The sequence below is a fragment of the Rhinolophus sinicus genome, linkage group LG05 (genome assembly GCF_036562045.2).
Source record: "Rhinolophus sinicus isolate RSC01 linkage group LG05, ASM3656204v1, whole genome shotgun sequence".
Taxonomy (NCBI): domain Eukaryota; kingdom Metazoa; phylum Chordata; class Mammalia; order Chiroptera; family Rhinolophidae; genus Rhinolophus; species Rhinolophus sinicus.
Window position 1 is genome coordinate 21,754,537 of NC_133755.1, and position 25,936 is coordinate 21,780,472.

Consider the following 25,936-nt stretch of genomic DNA (forward strand, 5'->3'; position numbering starts at 1 on the left):
TTAATTTTTTTCCCCAATTACAGTTGACATTCAGTATTATTTCATATTAATTTCAGGTATATAGCATGGTGGTTAGACATTACATATAATTAATGTTGACAAATCATTTTATTTCAGATACTGTGATACTAGGTTATCCTTCCATCTTTTTTTCCCCCCCTTCTTCCGGCTCCCCCCACCCCACTCCGGTTCAAGCCATTGTTTCTCAGTCTAGTTGTGTAGGACACAGCTCCCTGGCCCATGCTGGTATTATGAGCTCCCCCGCTTCTTCCCCACACTGGCTGAGGCAGTCGGTCACTGGTGGGCTCTCACGGCAACTCACAGCAGCCCAGCTCCAGGGAGAGCTGTTGTTCACAATCTTAGCTGTAGAGGGCGCATGTGGCCCATGTGGTTATTGAACAGGCGACCTCGGCGTTAGGAACACAGCGCGCCAACAACCTGAGCCACCGGGTCAGCCCTATCCTCCCATCTTTTCATGTCCGGTAGTTAGAGAAATAAATTAGAATGTGACTGCCAAGCCAGTATTCATTCATTCTCTATTTGTTACTCACATTGCCTTAGATACATATGGATATTTATCTGTTTCTCCTTTTAAACAAGAAAGTCTACATTCTTTATGAGGGCAATCAGATTTACTGTGTTGTTTAGTTCTTTGTGGATTCATTTGGTGTTTTGTATCATCAACCCATTGTGTTGCCGTATTTTTTTTTTACAGCACGATTAAGACAAGCACTCTAAAATATGAAAGAGCAGGGTTATGAATCATGTTTCCTAGGATTGTGTAGAATAAGGGAGGTAATGTATATAATGTCCTTAGCTTCATGCTTGGAACATACGAGTATAAGTGCTCAGGGAATGCTAACTCTGAACTGTTACTATATGTGTGTTCTTCATCTTCCAGATGTAAAATTCTTTTAAGAGTAAGGTCAATGTAGTATGTACTTCACAGATACTCGTTAATATAATTCAAACTCGTTAATGTAATTCTCATCATAGTTTTTAATGTTTCATCTTTTGTCTTGCAGTAATGAAGCTAGAGAATCTGTTTGTAGATGATTCAGGTCAATGTTTGGCTATTCAATTCCATCTGGAATGTGCATATATGTATTTATATTATTACGAATATAAAAAAGCAAAAGATCAGTTCAGTATTGCTAAAGATACCAGCAAGTTACAAATTGAATTGACAGGTAAGACTTTTTTCACCTTTTGTGGATAATTGATTTATTTTTATGATAAAGCTACCAGATACATTGGCAGTTTGGCTGTATTGTGTGGTTATATTTGGTTTTCTATGTCTTGTTCTTTACAAAAATAGATTTTAAAGATTTTATCTTAAAAATTTAGTTTGACAACAAATTTGAAACTATATAGTTCCTTTATTCCTGGAAATGCCCCTTTATTTTCTAATGTAGGTAGACACATGTAGTAATGTATAGCAGCCTGGCAGTATGCGAGGGAACTTCTGACTATTTCGTTGTGGATGTGGCCCTTTAAGACCCCTCCGGAGTCCCAACTTTAGTTTGGCCTTTCTCAGTTGTGCTCTCTTATAAATATCCACCGTGGCGTCCATCCTGCCTTTTTTGTATTCCTTCCGAACAGAAATTTTTGACTGCTTTATTTAGATGTTCCCTCAATGTCTTAGAACACTATCTGGCATATAGTAGGTACTCAGTAAACATTTGTTAAGTGAAGAAATAAATGACAAAATGTCTCCTAAAACCTCTGTTTCTCCTGAATACCAAATAAGAAACAATGATTTCTTTTAATGTATTGCTCTGTCTCTGGTGTCTCACAATATAATTGGCTTTCATTATTGAATCCATTAATGAAAGTCAGACATCATCAGCTGGTCACACCATTTATACCTGTTGAACCTGAGCTCAGCATACCAGGCAGTGACTTCCTGTCCGTGAGTGTTGAAATGATTGAACCTGTATGTCCTCCTTAGGCGAGGTCTAGATTATCTCTAAGGCTCTTTCTCAGCCCCCAAACTCCATGTTTCTTAGCGAGTTATATAATAAAATCCTTCAGATATCTTATGAGTTACATATGAGTTTGTGGCCTGGTCTAGCTGTTAGCCATCTTTTATTCTATTATTTGTGTAGGAAAAATTACTAAGTACCAAGTTTACAACTTTTGGAACAATCGCCATGTGTAAGTTGGAGTCTTGTCTGTATTTGAAAATATAGTTGCAAATAATATACCTTGTGAGGTTACTTTCACAGATTATGTTTTTGGATGTCGTGGTCCTCCTAGGAGACTTTTGGAACTACTAACAAGCTAATAGCACAGTGATCTGGATGGTCAGCTTTAACTGTTAGTGTGTTTACTAGCTCGTTATTCCTAATTTTGTCCAAGTTAAGAGTGAAGAACTTAAAAGTACAAATGTGGTGCGCACAAGTATAAAATGAGAATCAGATTTTTTTTTTCCATTCAGCTGTAGCCTTACTATAAAGTAAGCAGTGTTAGACCATCTCAGTAGCGATTAGTGTAATGTGTTTAAAAGGTTGATGTATAACATGGAGCCAGACTCACTGCAGGATAAAATCCAGACTTCTTAGACTGGTCTTTGTAATCAAGGGCCTTTGTAATCTGACTCTTGCCAGAGAACGGATGTTAGAACTTTTGCTTCTCTTAAAGCTATTCTGCAGCAAGTTATTTCAGATACAAAATGAAAAACACTGTGGTGTGACATGAAGCCAGATGCTGTGAGAGAAGCGCTGTCCTTAAGCTCTGGCTGTGGGACTGAGAAGCCCCGTGATCTTACTCGGAATCTCCACTTTTTCATGTTACATGGAGATGATATGATTTCTTCTACCTGTGACACTTAATGAGTTTCTCTTTTGAGGGAATAGGTAGTTTGATGGAAAAGTAAGTATATAGAATCTGGTGACAGAAATACTGGGTTTGAGTTCTGGCCCCACAGCTTACTGGCTTTATAACTGTGTAAGGCATTTAAAAATCATCAGTTGGCCTCAGGTTTCTCTTATATGAAAGGGAGAGAACACCTTACAAATTCTAAAGCACTCTGAAAATATGGCTCTTTATGACGGCACAGTAGGTCTGATTGACAAATCAATTAACAGACTTTTATGTGTTTTTCAGGTGCTTTGGGAAAAAGGACACGATTTCAGGAGAATTACGTGGCACAACTTATTCTAGATGTAAGAAGGGAAGGGAATGTCTTTCCAAACTGTGAATTCAGTCCAGCCCCGACGCCTCAGGAACATTTAACCAGGGTGAGTAGGATCGTGCGTTGCATAAATTAGTGTCTAAGTCTAACCAGGTTCCATAGGTGAGTTTCGTAGAAACACTGAAGGGGGTGGGAAGAGTCTTCATTTTTGTCCCTTCTTGAGCTTTTTCAAGGTGGCTGGGGTGTGAGGGAGGAACCCATGTTTAAGCCTTTTTTACCCTTACATAGAGATAAAATGGTGGTGGTCTTCTAGTCTTTGGTAAACATGAGTTAATAATGCAGTTAATGATGTGTGTTCCGCCCCCCCCACCTTGAAGAAATGCAAAAGGCAGACTGAGTAGAGAATAATTTTTCTAGTTACTACCATATTTGTTGCCTTAATTTTGCTTTCTGTGGATATTTTTGAACATTAAGAGACTTAAAATGTCTTGAGCTTCTTCCAAATATATAAACAGATGATCAGAAATCATTTTTACTAGTTTTCTGATCTGTCTTATTATTCTGTCATTATTGGGCTAGTTCCTGGCTTAGTAAATTTTTCTTGATCTGGCTAATGCTGTCTTTTCCCGTAACTTGAATTTATGGCTCTTGGTCAGTTTACCTACTTACAGGCCTTTTCATCTGCTTCCATGGAGGCCATTAGCATTTATACTTTTGTATCCCAAAGACCCTAAACCAACTTTTTGGTTGTTCTCTGGTTGATGTTTTTGTCTTTGAAGCCCATGTTTTGCTACTGTTCATTCCAGAGCTTGCAAACAAATTTACCTTGGGTGCATTGAACACTAAATTCTATTCCAAACTGAAAATAATGCCAAGGGGGCTAGGGATGGCAGCAGTCAGGATCCCCGAGGAAGGCCTTTGATGGGATGTTACATACCTCCTGGGCTTACTCCAGTCCTCTGTTTGCTTTGTGATAACTTCCGGGAGGAACAGCTATTGATTCTAAAGGGGAGAAGGAAGGGAGGGAGAGATTGAGAGAGAGAGAGAGGGAGGAAGGGAGAGAGGAAAGAAAAAAGGGAGGGAAGGAGGGAGGGAGGGAGAGAAGAAGGAAGGAAAGAAGGAAGGGAGGGAGGGAAAAATGTAGAAATTTAGGGATGAGACTACACAGGGCACAGCCTACACTTCCTGAAGTTGGTACAGCCACAGTTGGATTCATGTTTGTACTGCTGTGTTGATGCTGACGAGGAAGCTGGGCTGGTAACTGCGTCTAGCCTCCGTTTCCTTTTCGTATATACTGGGCCCTCTTTCTTCAACTGTTTGATGTAACCCAAGTCCCTCCCTAAGTCTTAGATTAACTGTCCTAAGCCTTTAGGCCATAGCACAGCATCACTAAGAAGAGATTTAATTCTGCAATCCAAACATTTAAATCAGCAATCTGTTGTTTGTTCTCTTTTATTTGGAGTCCTATTGAAAATTGTCTCCTGTGATGATAAACATGATATGATGATGATTATGAGGAATATATAAAAATGATGTACATTTTAATACAGAATTTATTTGCTCATTCATATTTGAAATAAAATACATTCAGATAATTTTATGGTTTTCATTAATGACTACTTGAAGGTAGAATTACAAATTATGTGATACAGGTAGGTATGGATTATATAGAAACAGTTTATATTCATGGATGGAAGATAGAATTGCTTATTTAATTAGTTATATTGCCATATTTCCTTATGTCATACGCACTATTAGATTATAAAATAAACCATCTGTTTAACAGTTGCTCACCAGGAAAGAAAGGAGCACTAATTATACCAATTGTAGTGATTACAAAATAGATCTTCATTAGAAATGTTATAATATAAAAACATATATCGTAGAGTTGAGGAAATGCAGTAATTTTATTTTTTTTAAGAATAACTTTTTTTTAAGGCTTTCTTTTTTTTTAATTGGGGAAGGGTAACAGGACTTTATTGGGGAACAGTGTGTCAATTTTAGTTGTGGAGGGTGCCATTCAGCTTCAAGTTGTTGTCCTTTCAGTCTTAGTTGTGGAGGGCGCAGCTCAGCTCCAGGTCCAGTTGCTGTAGTTGCAGGGGTGGCGCAGCCCACCATCCCTTGCGGGAGTCGAACCAGCAACCTTGTGGTTGAGAGCCCACTGGCCCATGTGGGAATCGAACTGGCAGCCTTTGGAGTTAGGAGCATGGAGCTCTAACCACCTGAGTCACCGGCTCGGCCCGAAATGCAGTAATTTTATTGCCAGTGAGGAGCATAGTATTTCCCTTTGGGCCTTCCCAGATTTTCAATCTGTTATCATGGGGAATAACATAGACTAAAGCTATTGGATTTCAGGGTTTAATAGTCAACAGTTAATCATGAGCAACCCCAATGTGCAAATCAAAAGCAGAGCCTTTGTTCTTTATTGTTCACTTGTATGGGGGAGGTGAGGAAGGAGAATAAATTAAAATATGTATTCACAGAAAACACAAAAACGTGATCAGCATGACTGATAAGAAATATACACTGAATGCTGAATGTGGTGTGTCCCACATATTGGAGATAAATTATGTGCTTTGTCTTTTTTTTTTTACATTAAGCATAATACAGCAATTTATTTCAATGCTTAAAATCAATACAAAGGGAAATAAAGATGACAAAATGACACATACTACAACAATGTCATATATTTGATGGTATCAATGAATACACCAGGACGGTGTTAAAGATAGAACCAAATATCCAAAATGTAATACTCATTGGTTTGCTGCTTCAACACAGCACACTTTCGGACAGGTCTAAAAGGTGTCAAAATTAGTAGATGCAAAGTTAATTCTTGCATGTGATTCTAGCTTAAAAGATTTCAGAAAACAGATCTGAAATACCAGTTTTTGTTTTTGTCAGCTGTAATGTCAGGGATATGCAGAACAAGAAAAATTCTATAATACAAGAGACTCCAGGTATATGTCTTAGGTGGTTGGCCTCTGTTGCAAGATTGTACAAGGTTATGTACAAAAAACCTACACTACCGAAATTTCAGGCGTTTGCTAGGTAAACTAGATACAGAGTTTATTACACAGCAAGGGCAACACTAAAAAAAAAAATCTATCTTACGTGCACAATGACAATATCATAAGTATCACTTGAATAGTTCTGAAAGACTGTAGCAAATTTCTTGATTCAGTAGAATATTATGAGGTTCAAATGGGACTAAAGTAGAAAAATATTTTAAATTTGGGGCTTGTAAAACAGTTGTATGAGTTGGTACTGGCAACCTGGTACTGGTACACGTATTTTGATTTCAAAAAGAGCTGAATAGGAACATAGAGAATCTTGTCTGAAGATCAGAACTGTTTTGATCACCTGTTTGTCACTGGCAAATAAATAATGTCCCATTGCTAACACTGACGTGTCTCAGGTCTCCTGTGATGGAGGCGAAGGAGTCCCGGGTTGGGAGGAAGAGACTAGGGTTCCTGTCACATCATCACTGTGTAGCTTGGGTGACAGCCTGGGAGAGTTATTATATTCTTAGTTTCCCCATTGGCTTTTCCCACATTCCACTTTGTTAAAGGATCAGATTAGTTTGGAAAGGCCCTCTGCAAATGTGTTACTAATCGTTGGGTATTACAAGCAGGTTGATGCAACACTCTTAGGATGTGTACAAAGGTGAGAGTTCTGAGACACTCTAGAGCTGAGCTGAGCTGTCCGATGTGGTAGCCATCAGCCACACGTGATTGCAATCACTTGAGAGTTGGCTGGTCCATACTGAGATGTGGTGAAGTGTGAAAGTCACCAGATTTCATTGACTGTGTATAAAAAGAATGTATAGTATCTAATTAATAATAATCTATTGATACATGTTATAAATGTATTAGGTTAAGTCATTTAATCTTCTTTTCTGTTTTTTTTTTCTTTTTTTTTACTTTTTTAACTGTGGCTATTAGAAAATTTGTAATTATATGTCTATTTTTAAAATTACGCAAGGCCTGTATGGAAAATGGATGGCCGCCAGGGTGTGCTGTGCTCCTGTCAGTCTTGCCTTTGAAGGGTGCTGGGTCCAGGAGGAAGGGGCTCGTTTTTTCAATGGAGGCTGAGCAGCCGCCCAAAGTTATGTGTGGCTCCCATCAACAGTTGTTGGAGATTGTTGTGCTCTTTCTTGAAATCTTGTAGCTAGAGCTGGGCCTACACTTAGGATGAATTTGAGCATAAACAAGGAAAACTGTTCCTTTGGGCAGATTATTACTTACCAGTTAAGGGATGACCAGTTTAGAGGTAGGCCTTTTAGTCATAGATAATTTCCAGCCTTCTGAAGCTGAAGGGGGTGGGAGCTCTACCCAGCTCCTTTTTACTCCTGATGTCTTCCTTGCTTTAAGTTACTTTCATTGAATTAGAAAAAAAATTTGTCAAGCTTTTTGAGGAAAAATTTGCATAAAATAAATTACACTTAGTTTAAATGTGCAGTTTGATGAGTTTTGCTAGACCCATGTAACTAACACCATAATAAGAATGTAGAACCATTTCCATTATGCCATTAAGTCCACAATACTCCTTTGCAATCAATTTCCCTCCCACTGATCTGCTTTTTGTCACAGATGAGAGCTGTTTCTTCTCTAGACTTTCAAATAAATAGAATCATATAGTATGACTCTTCTGTGTCTGGTTTCTTTCACTTAGCATAATGTTTTGATATTCATCAATATTTTGATACCAATAGTTGGCTCCTGTTTATTGCTAAGTTATCCATTCACCTGTTGGTGAACAATTGAGCTGCTTCTAGTTTTTTGCTATTATGAATAAAGCTGCTTGGAATAGTTTTGTGTAAGTCTTTGTGTGGACATCTGTTTTTAATTCTCATGGGTAAATATCTAGGGATGGAAAGGCTGGGTTATGTGGTAAGTGTATTTTTAACATGTGAGAAACTGCCAGACTGTTTTCCAAAGTGGATGTACCATGTTACATTTCCACCGTCAATGCACTGTTGCTGTACATCCTTGCCAATATTTGATATTGTCAGTCTTTTTAATTTTGCCATTCTAGTGAGTGTGTAGTGGTAGCTCATGGTGATTTATTTTATTTTATTTTTTATTAGTTTCAGGTGTACAAAACAATGTAATAGTTAGACATTTCATCCCTCACAAAGTGATAACCCCTCTCCCCCAATCTATTACCCCTCTGACATTGTACATAGCTATTACAATTCCTCTGACTATTCCCTGTGCTGTGCTCCACATCCTGTGACTATATATATATTAAGTTACAGTTGACATTCATTATTATTCAGCTTCAGCTTCAGGTGTATAGCACAGTGGTCAGGCATCTATACCGTCCATGAAGTGGTCTCCCTAATAAGACAAGTGTCCATCGGATACCCCACAAAATCTTTACAACATTGTTGATTATATTCCCCATGTTGGTGATTTATTTTTTAATTCATTAAAAAACAATTTTATTGAAATGTAACTTACGTGTAGAAAAATTGACCCATTTAATTGCACAGTTTGATGAGATTTGACAAACACACACATCCAGCCATTATAGTCAAGATATAGCCATTACTCTAAGAGTTCCACAATGCCCCTTTGTAGTTAATCCCCCACCAGTCTGGCCCTACATAATTATTGATCTGCTTTCTGTGACTACAGATAGTTGCCTTTTCTAGAATTTCATATGAATGGAATCTTAACACGTTGCGTACGGATCACGAGAATCTTCACGAGGGATTTAAACCCCGCCGTACGCAACGTGATACAGTATGTACTCTTTTGTCTGGTCTCTTTTCCTCAGAATGTATCTGTGTGGTTGCATGTGTCAATAGCTTCTTTTTACTGCTGATTAGAATTCCATTGGATGAATATAAGATCAATCTATGTATCATCTATCTATATCTATCTGTCATCTATCTGTCATCTATCTATCTATCTATCTATCTATCTATCTATCTATCTATCTATCTATCTATCTATCTATCTATCTATCTATCCATCCATCCATCCATCCATCCATCCATCCATCCATCCATCCATCCACCTACCTACCTACCTACCTACCTACCTACCTACCTACCTAACTACCTATCTATCGACAGACATTGGATTGTTTCCAGTTTGGGGCTATTGCAGGTAAAACTGTATATAAATGAACATTTATATACATGTCTTTGTGGAGACATATGTTTTCATTTCTCATGGGTAACTACTTAAATGTGGCATGGATAGCTCACATGGTAAATGGATGTTTATTACAAGAAACTGGCAAACTGTTTTCTGTGGTGGTACCATTTGCCATTTCTACCAGATCCTTGTCAACGTTTAGTATTGTTAGTCTTAAATTTTAATTAATATTTCCCTGTTGACTACCATTGTCCAGGACTTTTTGTGTGCTGATTCGCTATTTGTGTATTTTCTTTTATGAAGTATCCGTACAAATCTTTTGTCTGTTTTTATATTGGGTTGTTTATCCTCGTCTTACTGAGTTTTAAGTATTCTCCATATTCTGATACAAGCCCCTTTTCAGATACTTGTTTTGTAAATATATTCTTTGAGTCTGTAGCTTGGCTTTTCATTTTTTTTTCTCTTTAAATTAAAGTTTATTGGGGCAACAATTGTTAGTAAAGTTACATACATTTCAGGTGTACAATTCTGTAATACATTATCTGTATCTCACGTTGTGTGTTCACCACCCAGATTCATTTTCTTAACAGTGTTTCCAAAGAGGAAGTTTTTAATCTGATGAAATCCGATTTATTAAGTTTTTCTCTGATGGCTCAGGTTTTTTTGTGTCCTAATTAAGGACTCTCTGCCTACCCCAAAGTTGCAAAGCTTTTCTCATAGGATTTCTCCTAGAAGTTTTTTTTACTGTTAGCTTCTACATTAAGGTATATGATTAATTTTGATTTAATCTTTGTATATGGTATGAGATGGTGTGAGAGTCGTTTTTTCCCTAAATGGGTATCCAATTGTTCCAAAATCATTTATTGAAAAGCCTTTCCAATGTTGAATCACCCGTGCATCTTTGTTGAAAATCATTTGACAACATAATGTGGGTCTGAAATTTTGGACTGTATTCTGTTTCATTCGTCTACAAACATGTCTGTCTTCCGGCCAGTACCACACTGCCTTGGATTTGTAGTTATTCTTAAAATCAAATATTCTATCAAATCCTCGAAGTCTTCAGATTTTATTATTTTTCAAAATGTATTGGCTATTCCAGATGCTGTTGAGAAACAGAGTTGGGAGTTGATGTTTTAGATTAGAATTTAAAGGCAGAGAAGAAAGATCTGGTTTTGAATCCTGGTGCATCAGCAAAGGGGCTTCTGCATAGTAGGCTCAATTAATGTAACTATTATTCCTTATTATTGGTACTGTCAGTACATTCCTGAGGTACAGATGGCACATCCTCCATTTCTATACAGTAAATTGTCCCCAAATACGTGTTTCACAAGAAAGCCTATTGACCACGTGAGACATTGTGTAATTTTAAAAAGGTCATTAATCCGTCCCTAGCAGTCAGTTGCATACAGTCTGTTGAATGAATCACATTTAATTTTTGGTCTAAATATTTTCTTTTGTATTCCACCAGAATCTTGAGCTCAATGATGATACTGTTCTAAATGAGATAAAGTTGGCAGATTGTGAACAGTTTCAGATGCCCGACCTGTGTGCTGAAGAGCTTGCTGTTATCCTTGGAATCTGGTACGTTGACTGACTTGTATACTTTGAACACCTCTCGCGTTGATTCTCTTGTGTTGGGGAAATCTTTATTCAGGAGGTCCCCAGAGTTCTGAATGAAGAGGTTACCTTGTACTACCTATGAAGTTTGGGAGGAGTTGGGCAACCAATTAAAGGTTAGCGATTAGGAATCTCAGGAATCACCAGTGAGTTGGGATACTTATCCTTCCCTTCTTTCAATGAATAGAATTTCTTTGTTTAGCCTTAGCTGGGAATAGACTCTTAATAAAGCGTTTAGGATAAGTGAGAATGGCTCTTTTGACTGCTGAGGATATTTACATTTCAAAGGATAGAATTATTTTTTAATACTATAGAAACTTACGGTGGAAATAGTTTTTCTTTTTATTTTTATGTTATTTTCTCTTTTGAAATAATTTCAAATTTGGAAAACTGTTGCAAGTGCAAGGCATTGCAAAGAACTTTTGAGAATCATTTTCCAACATGATACTCTATCACCCCTGAATACTTTAGTATGTGTTTCCAATACGCAGGGTATTTTTGTATAATACATAGCCACAACGTTCATACTTTACTATCATTTAATACTCAGACCCCATTCAACTTTTGCCACATGTCCTAAAATCTCCTTGGTAGCGCAGGAAACAGTCTAGAATATATGTGTTATATTTAGTTATTATGTCTCTTTAGTTTCTGTCAATCTGGAATAGTTACTCCGTTTTGCTTGACTTTCGTGATCTTGACACTTTTGAAACTTTAAACCCAGGTATTTTTGTAGACTTTCCATCAGTTTGAATTTGTCTGATTTAAAAAAAATTATGATTAGATTCACATTATGCATCATTAGCAGAGATATCAGAGAAGGGAAGTTTTGTGGTTCTTACTGCATCCTAGCAGTTTTGATTTGTCTTACGACTGGTGAGATTAACTTTGATCACATGATTCCAGTGGTGTTTGCCAGGCTTCTTCCATGCAGAGTTGTTCTTCTTTACCTTTGTAATTAATATTATTTAGGCAGGTACTTTTTTAGACTATATAAATATCCCATTTCTTAGCTGGAGATTTAGTAATGTTCAAAATAGTATATTTCACAAAGTTTCAATATTGAGGCCAGTTACATTAATAATAGGCAATTTAAAAATATTTGTCTTTTTACACAGTAGAGCTTACACTTTCATGTGCACATCATAGCATTTTTATCTCCTTTACACTAACAGTAGGTTTTCCCTTATACAAAAGTTGAATTAGAGCTCTATAGTCCCCTTTTGTTTAAAAGGGGTCGCATATATAGAATTCTGTTTCTATATCCAAATCTACTGCCCTATCACATTATTTGATTCCAGTGGCAGCTTTTATGCTTACTATTGAAAAATCATTTGTTCAATTCATAATGATGCTTAGTATACAAACAAAATAAGTAGAAGCCATTTATAAGCAATATTATGTGCTAGGAATTATACCAGGTGTTTGCACATTGTCCCTCATTAATGTTCTAACAAGCCTAGAGGTTGTTATTTTTCTCCATTTTTCAAATGGGAAATCAGGGTTCAAATGGCTAAATGACTTGCTCAGAATTACAAAGTAGCAATTAGGGCTTGAATTCAGGTTTTACTGACCCCTAATTCTGAGTTCTCCTTTATGCTGTTTCTTAGAATATTATTTTGGTAAATTCATAATTGTCGATTCATCAGGAAATTAAATCAGATCACATATATATATACATTCTGTCAGTTGAGCTTTAGCTATATTGAGTTAGACTTCACAGTTGGGAGAGGACAAAAACAAACAAACAAACAAACAAGAAAATGCTTGTTTTCAAATACTGTTTTTCTCCCCCAAATACGATCTTGGTGGAATCTCAGTATACAGAACAGTGAAAAGTGCTGAATGGATTTCATGGGCAGTTAAAATTTCCATTGTTTGGTAGAAACTACTTGATTATATTCTAAATCTTGGAGCATCTGGTGCAGTGTGTAATCCTCTGGCTTACATCAGTGAATTGATGATTTGTAGGACGTGAGTGCCATGTGGGTTGTACACAGTGATTTTGTTATACCGCCTGCTCTCGGTGTGATCCCCGTGGCCATTACCGACCCCTGTGAAGAGGGGACTTGGACATCGGGATAGGATGCATTGGTCTGGAAAGCAGACGCAGGGAAGGTGAATTCTTATAGATGGTAGATTGATGAAACAGTGCGGCTAGCTTCTTGCCCTTTGCCTTCGACTCTTGCCCTTCTCTGGCCTCCTGCTTAAGTTTGATTTTACCTGAAGGCCACATGCTGGAACTTGCCCCATGTCTCTTATACCTCGGTGTACTTGATTGCCTTTATGTAAAGTCATTGTGGGAAGAATTCCTTTGATTATAGCAATCGGTCAGTAATTCAGACTAGCAGAATAGGTAAGGAAAGGTAGGTAATTCCTTTAAAAATTAACAGTCTGATTTTCAGGCATGCTTAGTAATCTATCCTAAACCTAAGTCAGTAAGTTAAGGTAAATGGTGGCCTGATTCAGTGATTACGTTGTAATTATTTGTAATGAGCCTGTAATATTTCATTTTTGTTGTATGCTTTAGGCATTGAATTAAGGACTGGAATTTTGTATGTGAGAGATGAATCTTGATCCATTTTGGATGAGGTTCTTACATTGGTTGGACTTTTATGCTCCTGTTCACTCCTCTGAGTCTTAGAACTGAAAGGACCTTAGTGGTTAATTGGATCATCTTGCCAACTGATATGTAATTCCTTTGTGCAGTCAAACTAGAAATGTCTGAGTATATGTTGTATATTTTTTAAACAAAATGATTTCATCATTCTTCTTCCATTCATTTTTTTGTTACCAACACTAAAAATAGGTTCATTTTAAAATTATTATATACATATTTATGCTCCTTATAAAACCCCCAACCAATATTGAAAATTATGAGGATGTGGTACTATTTTGTGGGGTGGTAATTTTCATTTTTAGTGTGAGTAATATTTACGTAGAAAATAATTTATATAATATATAAATGTAAGTTATACAGTGTAATGAGGCTTTCCTTAGCCTGAGGAAGGTGGGGGCTGTGCCCACCTCTGTGAACCCCATAGGTTCTCTTGTTGGTCCCCATGATTGCGTCTGGCTTAAGTTGTTCCTTCCGTGTGGAATCTTACTCGTCATTGACTGTCCAGTCATCTTTCTGGGACCAAACAGGGAGGCATAGGGTGCAAACACAAAGGTTTAGCAAAGTCCCTGAAAGGATCGTCTTATAGACTCTCCTTTCTATGGGGGCAGGTAGAAGGAAACAAAAGGTTAAGCTGTTGCGTGGCTACAGTGTAATAATAAAATGAACCCACCACCCAGTTTAAGAACTAGAAGATTACAAAATCATCAGCCCAATCTGTGTGCGTCTTGCCCATCTCCTCCTTCTGCCTCTCCTCAAAAGGTAGCTGCTCCCTTGAATTTTGTTTGTCATTTTCTTGCCTTTTCAAAAAATATATTTACTCACATTTTTTATACCTCTGAAGTCAATTGCTTCTTTTTGCTCCTTTTTGAGCTTTATGACAGTGGTGTCTTATTATACATAGTCTTCTGTGATTTGCTTTTTTCTCTCATTGTGTTTCTATGATTCATTCATGTTTTATGGGTAGCTGTAATTTACTTTGCAGTATAGCATTCCATTGGATGAATATTTCACAATTTATTAGTCTCCTTTGGACATTTGGATTGTTAACAGATCTTTCCTATTACCTACAATATTACCATGGATATTGTGTATATAATTCCTGGTATACCCGTTCAAGAATTTCTCTGGGTTCTAGTAGCTAGCATGGAATTACTGAGTTCAGGCTATGTGAATGTTCACTTTACAAGATAGTGTTAAAGTGTTTTCCAAAATTATGCTGCCAAATCATACTTGGATCAGCAGGATCTAAGAATTCCCATCATTCTGCTTCTTAGGGAAAAATTAAGAAGTTATCAAGTGATTGTAATAATATTTTAATTTTTTGGCATGAGATTAATAAACAGGAGTTGATGCCATATTAATTCTTTTCATTTTCTTTGTGGAGTGGCACAGACTGTATTTTTTTCCTACTAAATTAATTATGTTGACATTTAGTACACCAGCCACATTCCCCCACACACACACCATTTTTTGCCCCCTTTTTCTGCCTCCATGGAAACACACGGTAGCCCACGGCTGCTCACGCTGGCTGCCAGCCACTCATAATGGCCGCCGGCCACTCATGCTGGCCACCAGCCGCTCCTGGCAGCACACCTGGCAGCACACAGTAGCCCACGGCAGCACACAGCAGCCCCCCTCCAGGAAAAGCCGTTGTTCACAAACTTAGCTGGAGAGGGCGCAGCTCACTGGCCCATGTGGGAATCCAACCGGCAACCTCTGTGTTTAGGAGCATGGCACTCCAACCACCTGAGCCACCTGGCCAGCCCACCAGCCACATTTTGTCAGTGTTTTATTACTTTTGTACTTATCTTTGGCAAACTTATGTCTACATTTGTATATAATGCAATCATATTAAAACGTGCTTTCACGTATAAAATGAGTTTACTTTGCCTTTTAAAAATTATATTTCATTAGTTATAACATGCATTTTAGAAATAATTTACTTTTTATTATTATTTTTTAATTTAAAGCACAAATTTCCAAAAGAATAACCCAGTTCATAAGTTAACTGAAGAGGAGCTACTTGCGTTTACATCGGTGAGTAATGTCTTCTTTCTTTTCATTTTCGTTTTTTTCCTTGTAAATTATTTTGCCTCTGGTATATTCTTGCCTCAGATTGTTCGTTTTGAAACACTGCTGCTTAAGTAAATAAGGGAACAAAAACTCATCATTTTAGTTTGCAAACTGCATCTATCTTGCTACTGATTTAAACATAAGTAGTATTTTTATTTTGTGCTTGCTTGGATTTGTGGGCAGTGACCAAGTATTTCCTGTTCATTGTTTCCAGGGCATCACACATAATAGGTCCTCAATAAATGTTAAATGACTAAATGACTTGACAGAGCAAAAGTTGATATCTTTACTCCAAAGCCACCAAAGTATGCAGCTCTTGAAAGACTGATGGCTACAGTAGAAGACTTCAGGGAGCTCGGAGTGAAACCAAGGGGCATGGCTCATAGAGGCTAAGGACGGAGGTGGTGTCAAGAGCGTGAGGGTGCTTGTCAGCTGTCAACAGCATGGAGTAGTCAGGAGAAGAGGCTGTGGGCTTTGATAATTAGGGGCGTGTTGCTTGTCTCTAGGACAGTTTCTGTGGAATATATGGGTAGTCACCTCATTACAGAGACTTAAGGAGGGACGAGGGTGTAAGAAAGTAAAGTTGATAAAGGTCACAGTTGGAAAAGAATGGCAATAAAAAAGGAAAGGTGTAATAGAGGCTTGAGGGTTTGAGATCAAAGAGGGCTTTTCAAGAAGAGAAAGGTCATAGAGCAAGGGGTCAGCCAGTATCTTTTTAGCTTTGTGGAGAAAAAGAAAATATGCATGTATCTTTAATGAACACAAATTGCTTAAGATACATAATTTTTTCAAAGGCATTTTTATATCATTAGGAATCAAGTTAGAATTCTGATGTTTTCTTCCTTTGTTATTTTTCAGATAAGGCAAAAATAAAGTACTTTTATGTGGTAGAAAGAAAAGCTTGCTTACTTTGTACTGTAGCATACCTTTTGCAAGTTACTGTTTTCTACATAGCGTTTTGGAATTGGTTGGATGTTAATCCTTTGAATACTCTGGGCGCCTCTTTTATTTTCCCACTTCTTAGAAATCTTTGATGTTTATCATTATGGCATGTCTGTGTTTAAGTTACTATGTGGAAATGTCTCTACTTATTCGTTACATGTGCTGTCAGGAATTTGACAAGTAAAATGTTACAAACATTTAAAAAATATATACATGAGAAAGTTATTATTTACCTCTCATTTATTCATGCAACTAATATCTGTTGAGTACTTAATATATACCAGGCATGTGCTGGTTGGTCACTGGGGATATAGCAGTAAACAGTCTTTTCCCTCTTGGAGTTTTCATCAATTTACATTCTTGTGGGGGAAGTACACAGTAGACAAAAAGAGAAATAGGTGTTTAATAGAAGTGTGCTGGGTAGTGTAAAACAGGGTAAGGTAATAAGAATGGGGACCGAAATGGCTGTTTCAGACAAGGTGGTGGGGAAGGTGACCTTGAACTCAGGTCTGCATGAAGAGAGGCACAGGGAAGGATGTGGGGGTCTGGAATGGTGGTGAAGTGTAGGGAAGTACAGAGTTGGATGGGGACAAGTGTCTAGATGATAAATGCCTGGGTTTCTTCTGATGAAGGAGGTAAACAGATGTAGCATATATAGGAAGTGTTCCTCCTGACTTCTCACGGGTCAGTAGTAGCATCTTCTAGGGACTGGTCTCATAAGCAGTTTATTATGGGATGTATGTTATCCACAGTTACCTGAAATGACACTAGAATACTCTATGTACATTCAAACAGTTAATTTTTTTAAGCTTTCAAATGAGTGGGGGTATATAGCTTCCTTTTTTAAAAACCTTTCTTTTGTAATTCTTTTCTTTTTTAGAAATTTATTTTCCCATTCTTATTCCTCTGTGTTGTGAGGTACTGCTGAAGTAATCAACTCAGATAACTTCTGGTGGCGTTACGTTAACTCATTCCTCCTCGCTTGCAGTGAAGGTCATAAATTCAACTGCTGTACTTTCCCCAAGAGCTTTATAATACATAATTTTTTTGCTCTCTCTCCTCCTCCAGCTCTCTTCCAAATCAGACTGACCTGAGGACTGATCTCTTTTTGGAGGAGAGCTGTTTGATGACAGTGCTTCATAGCGCTAGGCCCAACTCTGCTAAAGAGATGAGTTTGTTAATCTCAAGTAAATCTTTAATTGGTAAGAAATAGGGCGAGGAACTTACATGTGAGGAGGGCTTTTAGGAGGCCTCTGTACTGTGGACTCTACACCCCATTCTATTTTCTAATCCCAAAGAGAGCACACACAATATACCAGAAAAACCCAAATCAGCCCTCGTCAACTTTTCCTTTTATCTACCGGTGCTTCGTCTTATCCCTTCTTTGTGCATGATATTACATCAGATAATAAGATGAATTGGAAGTGGCCCCTGGTTTTAATGAAGAATTTCATTGAGAGTTATATCCTGTGTAACTCTATATCCTGTATATAAATATCCTTTATTTGTAGCCTGTATAACTCCAAAAGAGTATTTGAAGCCAGAGGGAACACTTTTAGGTGTTACCCCACTTCTGAATTCTTGAATTTTTGTCTGTGCTTCTTTTTTTAACAAGAATATATTTGGGCTTATAAGTATTTATATGTATGTCTTCTCTTCCCCATAAGGCTTTAAACTCCCAGTTTTACAGACTGGGCTCCGTTCTTTGGGTCTTCGCAAGGCCTGGTACTGTGCTTCAGTGCTTTACTTGTAGCTGTTGCTCACATGTATGCAGAATAAGAATGAATGAAATATGCTAGAAATCCAGACAGGCTTTATTTCTGTCCTGCAGCGTGGTGCTGCGTTGTTCCACTTAGATCTGTAATTTAGGTAGCATTACTTTAACCTGGTGTACCACCCCGTGTATCCTCACCTAGTGGTAAGGGTAACCACTTACTTCACCTTTCTTTTCTGTAAAATGGGGGAAGGAGTGGTGTGCCCCTCCCTGAGCACTGAAAACTTGTTTTGAGGATGAGATTACAGAACGCCTATGAAAGTATTTCAGTGAAACTAGAGGCTAGTGCACCCACAGCCTTCAGTGAGGAGCCAGGCCATCTGGTCATTGGCTTGTAGGGAAATATTCCTGTTTTCCAGGAATAGGATTTTTTAAGTGCATAAGACCTGTTTGGAATTGGGTATATAGATGTGGGAGAGAGGAGCCGAGAGGAAAGACAGCCTTCTCTGTCTTGCTGGGCATCCATTTCCCTGCTCTGGCAGCAGTGTTGGTAGCCTGCGACTGGGGTTGTCAACTACTGAGGCTGTCAGGTGGCTTCCTTTGCTGATCGAAGAGCAAATATGGTAGAAGCCTTAATGCTCCTACCAGAGGGCTGTAAGCCCCTGGAGGGAGAGGGACTGTGGTTATTGGACATTTGGTAAATAGTTATTGAGCAAACAGACGAATGGTGTATTGGTCCTGAATTTCATTTAATTTTAGTCAACTGTCTTAAAGTTTACTAAAATGATGGTGAAGTCTCTTTTTGCCAGAAAATTTTGCCAGTGTTTTCACGTTAGTACAGCATGTTGAACTATATGTGAGATATATTGAGAAAATGTTTTAATTCAGAAGTTTGTCATAAAAGGAATACTTTCCTCTTTTTAAAGTTGTCATTAGGTAGTGCTATTTCTGAGATATTATATCCGCACATTTCAGGAAAGCTGAATGAGTCATAGTGAAAATAACCTATATTGTTTAAGAGAACCTTTATGTTGTATTGGCCTGATAATTTAAAATTAACTGTGGTATCTACGTTATTTCCTTTCAGATGAGCCTGGTCAGTAATGCTTATAATTTCCTCTCATTGTTGAAAATGGGAACAATTTAGTTCATTCAGACAGGTGTCTCAGTTTTAACTGGCAAAAGTTGCTTAAGTGTGAATTGATGTTGGCAGCCTGCCTTCTGACTGTCTGCCTGAAACCCCAAGGTCTCTGTAAATGAAAAATGGAAAAAGACCTTTGGAAGTTGCACATTATATTGTATGTATTTTCTCTTTCTGCTATTAATTTAAAGCTATTTAATAAATACTTATTTATGAACATAAAGTAATTTGTTAGCCATTTTTACAGATTAAAATGATCACCTATTTTCTAGGGCATACTCACATCTTAATTTTTTAAGATAGGCGATATAACTTTGTGAGATACTTCTGATATTTAGTTTGTATTAGCATTACATGATGATATGTTCTAGTCAGTATGACAGCTCAGGATTTTTATTTTCTTTCTGGTTTGACTATTTGTCTCCCAAAATGTTACTCTGTACGTTTTAATTTAGTAGGCATTCATTGATAATGAACCTTGTAGCTACTCGGTTATTACTTGGTAATTTTTAAAGAAACAGGAGAAAGGTATATGTTATTTTTTGTATCCATTTGTGCATTGACTGTTAAAAAGCAGGGGCTTAATAAATATTTGTTGATTGGAGTTGAACTGAGTTACTTGTAAATACCTTATTTCAGGAATAGAATGAGTAATAGGACTTGTGGGATCCTACAAGACTCTTTTCTTACCACCATCTACTTTGGAAATTGCTACTTCCTTCTTCACAGTTAACTGCCTTAAGGTTAATGATTATTTGTGGGTGGACTTTTAGTCATGTTGAAGTAACTGGTACTGAATTTAAACTCATTGTAAACATCAACAATACTGCACAAACTACAAGGTCTGACAATTAACTTCGCAAACTTGTTGCAATGATGTTGCTAACCTTTTTTGATATCAGGGGTTTATTCATTATGAATTTGTACCAACTGGACAAATAGTTAACCAAGTTTACTGTTTGCAAGTGCTGAAAATGAAAAGGCTGCGTGTAAAAGTTAGATGACCTGAACTTTTCAACAATTCATGGCTCTTACATCACAACAATGCACCAACTCACACGGCACTGTCTGTTAGGGAGTTTTTAGCCAGTAAACAAATAACTGTATTGGAACACCCTCCCTACTCACCTGATCTGGCCCCCAATGACTTCTTCCTTTACCTGAAGATAAAGGAAATATTGAAAGGACATTTGATGACATTCAGGACATCAAGGGTAATACGATGACAGCTCTGATGGCCATTCCAGAAAAAGAGTTCCAAAATTGCTTTGAACGGTGGACTAGGTGCTGGCATTGGTGCATAGCTTCCCAAGGGGAGTACTTTGAAGGTGACCGTAGTGATACTCAGCAATGAGGTATGTAGCACTTTTTCTAGGATGAGTTCACGAACTTCATTAAGATCTGACCCAGATCTTACTGTGTAGACTTTAGTTGGGGTGAGTTTTGACTCTTAGCATCTAACACAGATTGTGGATATTAGAATGTGTGTTGAATTTTCCCCCCTCAGCCTTAAGAGTCAACATACAGAACAAACAGAGGGATAGTGAAGATAAATATAAAATCTTAAGAGTTCATAGGGCAGAAAACGTGTGTAGATAATAGCGTAGTAATTGACATCTAAAAATGAGGTATTAATATATGATTTCAAGCAACTTCTGTTGATGGATATAAAAATAGTAGAATTTAGTCATTTTAAATCTGTGAATGCCATTTTTCGTAGTGTCTATATCAGTCCTGGAGATTAAACTATTGGTTGTGTGGACAAATGTTAACACTTGGGTGAAGGGTATACAGGAATTCTTTGTATTAGTCTTGCAACTTTTCTGAAAGAGAAAATAAGCTTGAAAATAAAAAGTTAAAGGGAAAAAAAGAACCCTCGGGCACGAAACTATACAGAAAATGAGCAAAGCCTATCATTGCCTCATGGCTAGATAACCATTCCTGTTTTGGGTGGAAGATGTAAGTGGGTTGCTCAGGCAACCGTTAAACTTCTGTCAATCTGCCTGTGTCTCTTACTGAGTTTCAGCCTTGTGTCTTGCCCCATATTGTCTTTAGTAACAGAGGAGATAGGGAGAAGTTATAAAGTGAACCTAAAGACATAGATTAAAATAAAAGAAAGAAGGGGAACCATGGACTGGAGATCAGAGGCTTTCACTCCTGGCAGTATGGCAGACAGGGTGCTCTGAGAGCCTACCTGCTGCAGAACAATTAAATCCATGGAAAGGACACACTTGTTAAGACATTGCTAGTCTCAAAAAATATAGAGAAGATGTCTAAAGAGTCTTCCCACCTGACTTAAGTACATACATACATGCACAGACACACAAAAAGAAATCAGCAGCTGGGGTCAGGGTCAGACATGATTGGCAGGGTGCTGGGGCTTTGACAGGCAGTGTGAGGGATGGAGTTACCTGAAGTTACAGCACTTTCAGAACTTCCCCCCTGAGCCAAGACCCTGGAGAAGGTCTGAAGTGATCCTAAATTCCTGGTGCTGCCTGGCTGTGGCAGCAGACACCATCTCTAATACCAAAATAAAATTGAGCAGTGAGCTCACAATTAAATATCAACCAACAGAAGAGAAGGCGAGCCACCATGATGGAGAGTCAACAAAAACACCAAATAATGGATTAAGGGACAAGTTGTAGTTTTCTGATACGGAAGAGCTGTGTACGAATGTTTAAGGAAATACAGGATGGATTCACAAAGATACCTGAAAATCTTCTGTTCTTAGACTTTTATGTTTTGGAGGAAAAATGTAACTTTTGGAAATGATTTGAAATTAAAAAGATTGAAAAAAAATGTAATCTATGCTTATCCACACCAGAGAGATCTTGTAAAACACCCAAGAAGTTGTGAATCACAGGGTATTCCAGAAATTCCAGTCTTAGAAATATACTTAGGAAGCTCTTTCATCGGCACCAGTAGATCTGTATAAGAATGTTTAATATTAGCAGTGTTTGTAACGGCAAAGAAACTGGAAACGCTTTAAAAGTTTGTTGATAGGAGAATCGATAAATAAATAGTCATATATCACCCTTGTGAAATAGCATACAATAGTGAAGTGAAAATAAATGACCTATAGCTATGAGCAATAACCAGGATAAGTTTTATAAATATAATAAGTTAGAAAACCAGTCACAGACTCACAGGTGTTTATGTTATTATATGAGGTCAATTAAGTTTGCAAACTTATACTAGAAAAAAATGCTACATGCCTCATTGTTGAATATCACTACTGTCACCTTTGAAATACTCCCCTTGGGAAACCATGCACCGATGCCAGTGCCTAGTCCACCCTTCAAAGCAATTTTGGAACTCTTTTTCTCAAATGGCCATCAGAGCTGTCATCGTATTACCCTTGATGTCCTGAATGTCATCAAAATGTCTTCCTTTCAATATTTCCTTTATCTTCAGGTAAAGAAAGAAGTCACTGGGGGCCAGATCAGGTGAGTAGGGAGAGTGTTCCAATACAGTTATTTGTTTACTGGCTGAAAACTCCCTCGCAGATAGTACCATGTGAGCTGGTGCATTGTCGTGATGCAAGAGCCATGAATTGTTGGTGAAAAGTTCAGGTCGTCTAACTTTCTCATGCAGCCTTTTCAGCACTTCCAAATAGTAGACTTGCCCCATGTTGTCTTTAGTAACAAAGACAACTGGTTAACTGTTTGTCCAGTTGGTACAAATTCATAATGAATAATCCCTCTGATACCAAAAAAGGATAGCAACATCATTGCAATGATTTCGCGAACTTAATTGTCAGACCCTGTATTTTATAGTTCAGATTTTAGTTACTCTTAATCTTCTGCATATATCGAATAATAAAAAAAAATCTAAAAACTATTTTGAGCAATGGCAAGATTGTCTAAATGTTATTTGATAAACCATTTTAAAGAATAAACTGTACTGGTTTCATTGCATACATTTTACTTTTAAAGTGAATCTTGTTGACTTTCATTAGGCCGGTGAGCGGCAGAATCAGTGATGATGGGGAGCACTGATGTAAAGTAAAGGACAAAAACTTTAAGAAAGAAAAGCCCTTTAGTGGGGCTGATGGTCCCCAGACAGGAGAAACATACAGAGCTTACAGCTAAATGGTGTAATACATTTGATATTAAGGTGTCTCGTTCAAACTCAGGGTTTCGTGCTTCTGCTTTTTGCCATCATCGAAGCTAAAGCTCTTAGGCTTTCTGACATGAATGAATATGGTGTTAAAAGATGAAAAATTCAGTTTTAAAATAATTTATTTGTTTTAAGTAGGTCTGCACTTCATGACAGTGTGAAGGGTGTACCTGGCAGTGCTAATGAACTGACATCTCCAGAATGCAGATCTCTCTTTTCTGAGGCAGCCAAATGACCAACCGCTTGATCTCTCTGGTGTCTGCTTTCTATAGGAAAATTCGCAGAGCGTAGAAAAGAGCTTTGAAAGCATTGTAATAGCAGGAGATCCAGAATCTCAGAATTTGCCAAGTATGCTACTAGATATGGTGGGAGAAATAAAAGTATAAAGCATAGGACTTGCCTTCATGGAATTTTTAATTTAGCCAAGATCAGATAAACTTATGAAAATGTAACTAGCAATACCAGGCAGTTTAAACTACAAATTGATAGCGCAGATAAATAAATCCCCTAACTGCTCATGAAAGACGAAAATATTTAGGACGGAGCAGTCAAAGAAGGCTTTGTTCACTAAGGGGGGATTTGAGTCAGGCCTTGAAAGACAGCTGGGGTTTAGATGGAGTGATAGCGTGAGCAAAGGAAGGAGATGGGAAGGAGTGAGCTTACTGGGTTCAGTGAGCTGTGTTGGAAGATTTGTTTAGGGCAGTCGTGAGTCTTGGGTGAAATAGATTTGAGACAGACTTTAAATGGTCTACAGAGCAAGGATACGGAATTTAGACTGCTGTTCTACTTTAGGGGAATAATTTGTAGATTACATTTAGAATTTAAAGTTATTGTCATTTAGTACTGGTTTTAACAATGAGTGCTCTTTAGAATAGATAATTAAGCCAGGGGAATGGTGCTGCTTTTTAAAGTATGTCTTTGTTCCTTGCTGTGTAAGGTCAGCCTGACCTGGGTGGGCATCATCCGATTTATGTGTGGAAAAACAGCCATCTGAAAGCTCCGTGTTTAAAGGGGCAGACTGGCTGTCTGTTATATACAGGATCCGCATGACCTCTGGAAGAAGATTTTTTGAAACATGATAAGAATGAAAGGAAATTTGTTTTCAATAGAAACAACATTCCAGATCCTCTTTGATGGTGTTACAGAATTTTCTTTGCTACATTTCTGGGAATACGAGTTATGTTGGATATAGTGGGAAATTGTTAGTTAAATAAAATAATGCATATATATATAGAGAGAGAGTGTCATAATACAAAATTTACTTTTTAGTGTGAGGTAAAGTGGTATGCACTGACTTTTTCATTTCAAGCAGTTAACAGAGTTTCCTCAGATGTTAGATTATTACAGTTCCTTTTTTAGCGTGAGACCTAGCGTCAGCTCAGGTGGCATATCTTAAAGTGATAAGCTCCTACGATGGCGTTCAGAGCAGACTTCCTTTTGCTCTCAAAATTATCTTCTTACACTCCTTATCAACAGTGCTGAAGTGGATTGATTCTTTAACTTAATGAAACATTGTAACTATAAATAAAAGATATCACTATAGTTCATCAACATTCATAATAATGAAAGAAATATTAAAGAGTATAGAAAAATTGTATACCTGTAAAATCCTACTAACTCAGTAAGTCACCTTTCATAGAATTTGGTCAATGAGATTTGAGAAATGAGCAAACTTTTCTTAAAACAGGAAAATAAATGGAATCACTCCATTTGGTGGTTTCTGGTCTCTGCCCCGATATGGTGGGAATTCCATCTCATATACAAGTATATGGTTGCAAATGGCACAGCGTTCTTTATCATCATCCTAATTCTCAAAGTGCTGCTAGGTGAGCACACCAAATTTCTTAAACTTCTGTTTCTTACTGGATTTTTAGCCAGACTCATAATTTAGTGAGCTGATATTTTATCAAATTACTTTAGTTAATAGACTGTAGGTAGAAATCAATGCACTTAAAAAAGATAGCATTTGTAACTATGAGTCCACTTATATGAGGTACCTAGAGGAATCAAATTCATAGAAACAGAGTCGCATGGTGGTTGCAGGGGGCTGGCAGTAGGGATAATGGGGAATTGTTGTAATGGGTATAGAGTTTCATTTGCAAGGTGAAAAGAATTTTGGAGATAGATTGCACAGCATTGTGAATGTACTTAACATAACTGAACTATACACTTCAAATTGGTTAAGATGATATGTTTTATGTTGTATGTGTTTTACCACAATTAAAAAATATATTAGGAAAGAGAAAAAAATACCCGCAATAATGCCAAAAAACATCAAATTCCTGAGAATAAATCTATCAAAAGATTTATAAGACCTCCACAGTAAAATCTATAAAACATTATTAAGAGAAATTAATGAAGACCTAAGTATAGGATTTAGGGTATGCTATGTTCATGTAGGACTTAATATTTTAAAATTTCAAGTCCTCAAATTAACCTGCATAATCAATGTAGTCCCTGACAC

General features: G+C 37.4%; 1 protein-coding gene across 2 annotated transcripts in view; it reads left to right on the forward strand.

Moving 5' to 3' along the window:
* Positions 1-25,936, forward strand: part of TTC27 (tetratricopeptide repeat domain 27) — a 142,867-nt gene that overhangs the window by 25,225 nt on the left and 91,706 nt on the right. The window contains exons 6-9 of one of the 2 annotated variants that reach the window (XM_019741708.2): positions 1,026-1,190; positions 3,109-3,242; positions 10,715-10,827; positions 15,454-15,520. In XM_019741708.2, the coding sequence (XP_019597267.2) occupies positions 1,026-1,190; positions 3,109-3,242; positions 10,715-10,827; positions 15,454-15,520 (479 nt within the window). The remainder of the gene's footprint in view (positions 1-1,025; positions 1,191-3,108; positions 3,243-10,714; positions 10,828-15,453; positions 15,521-25,936) is intronic. The other variant, XM_074331880.1, reaches the window with a different exon arrangement.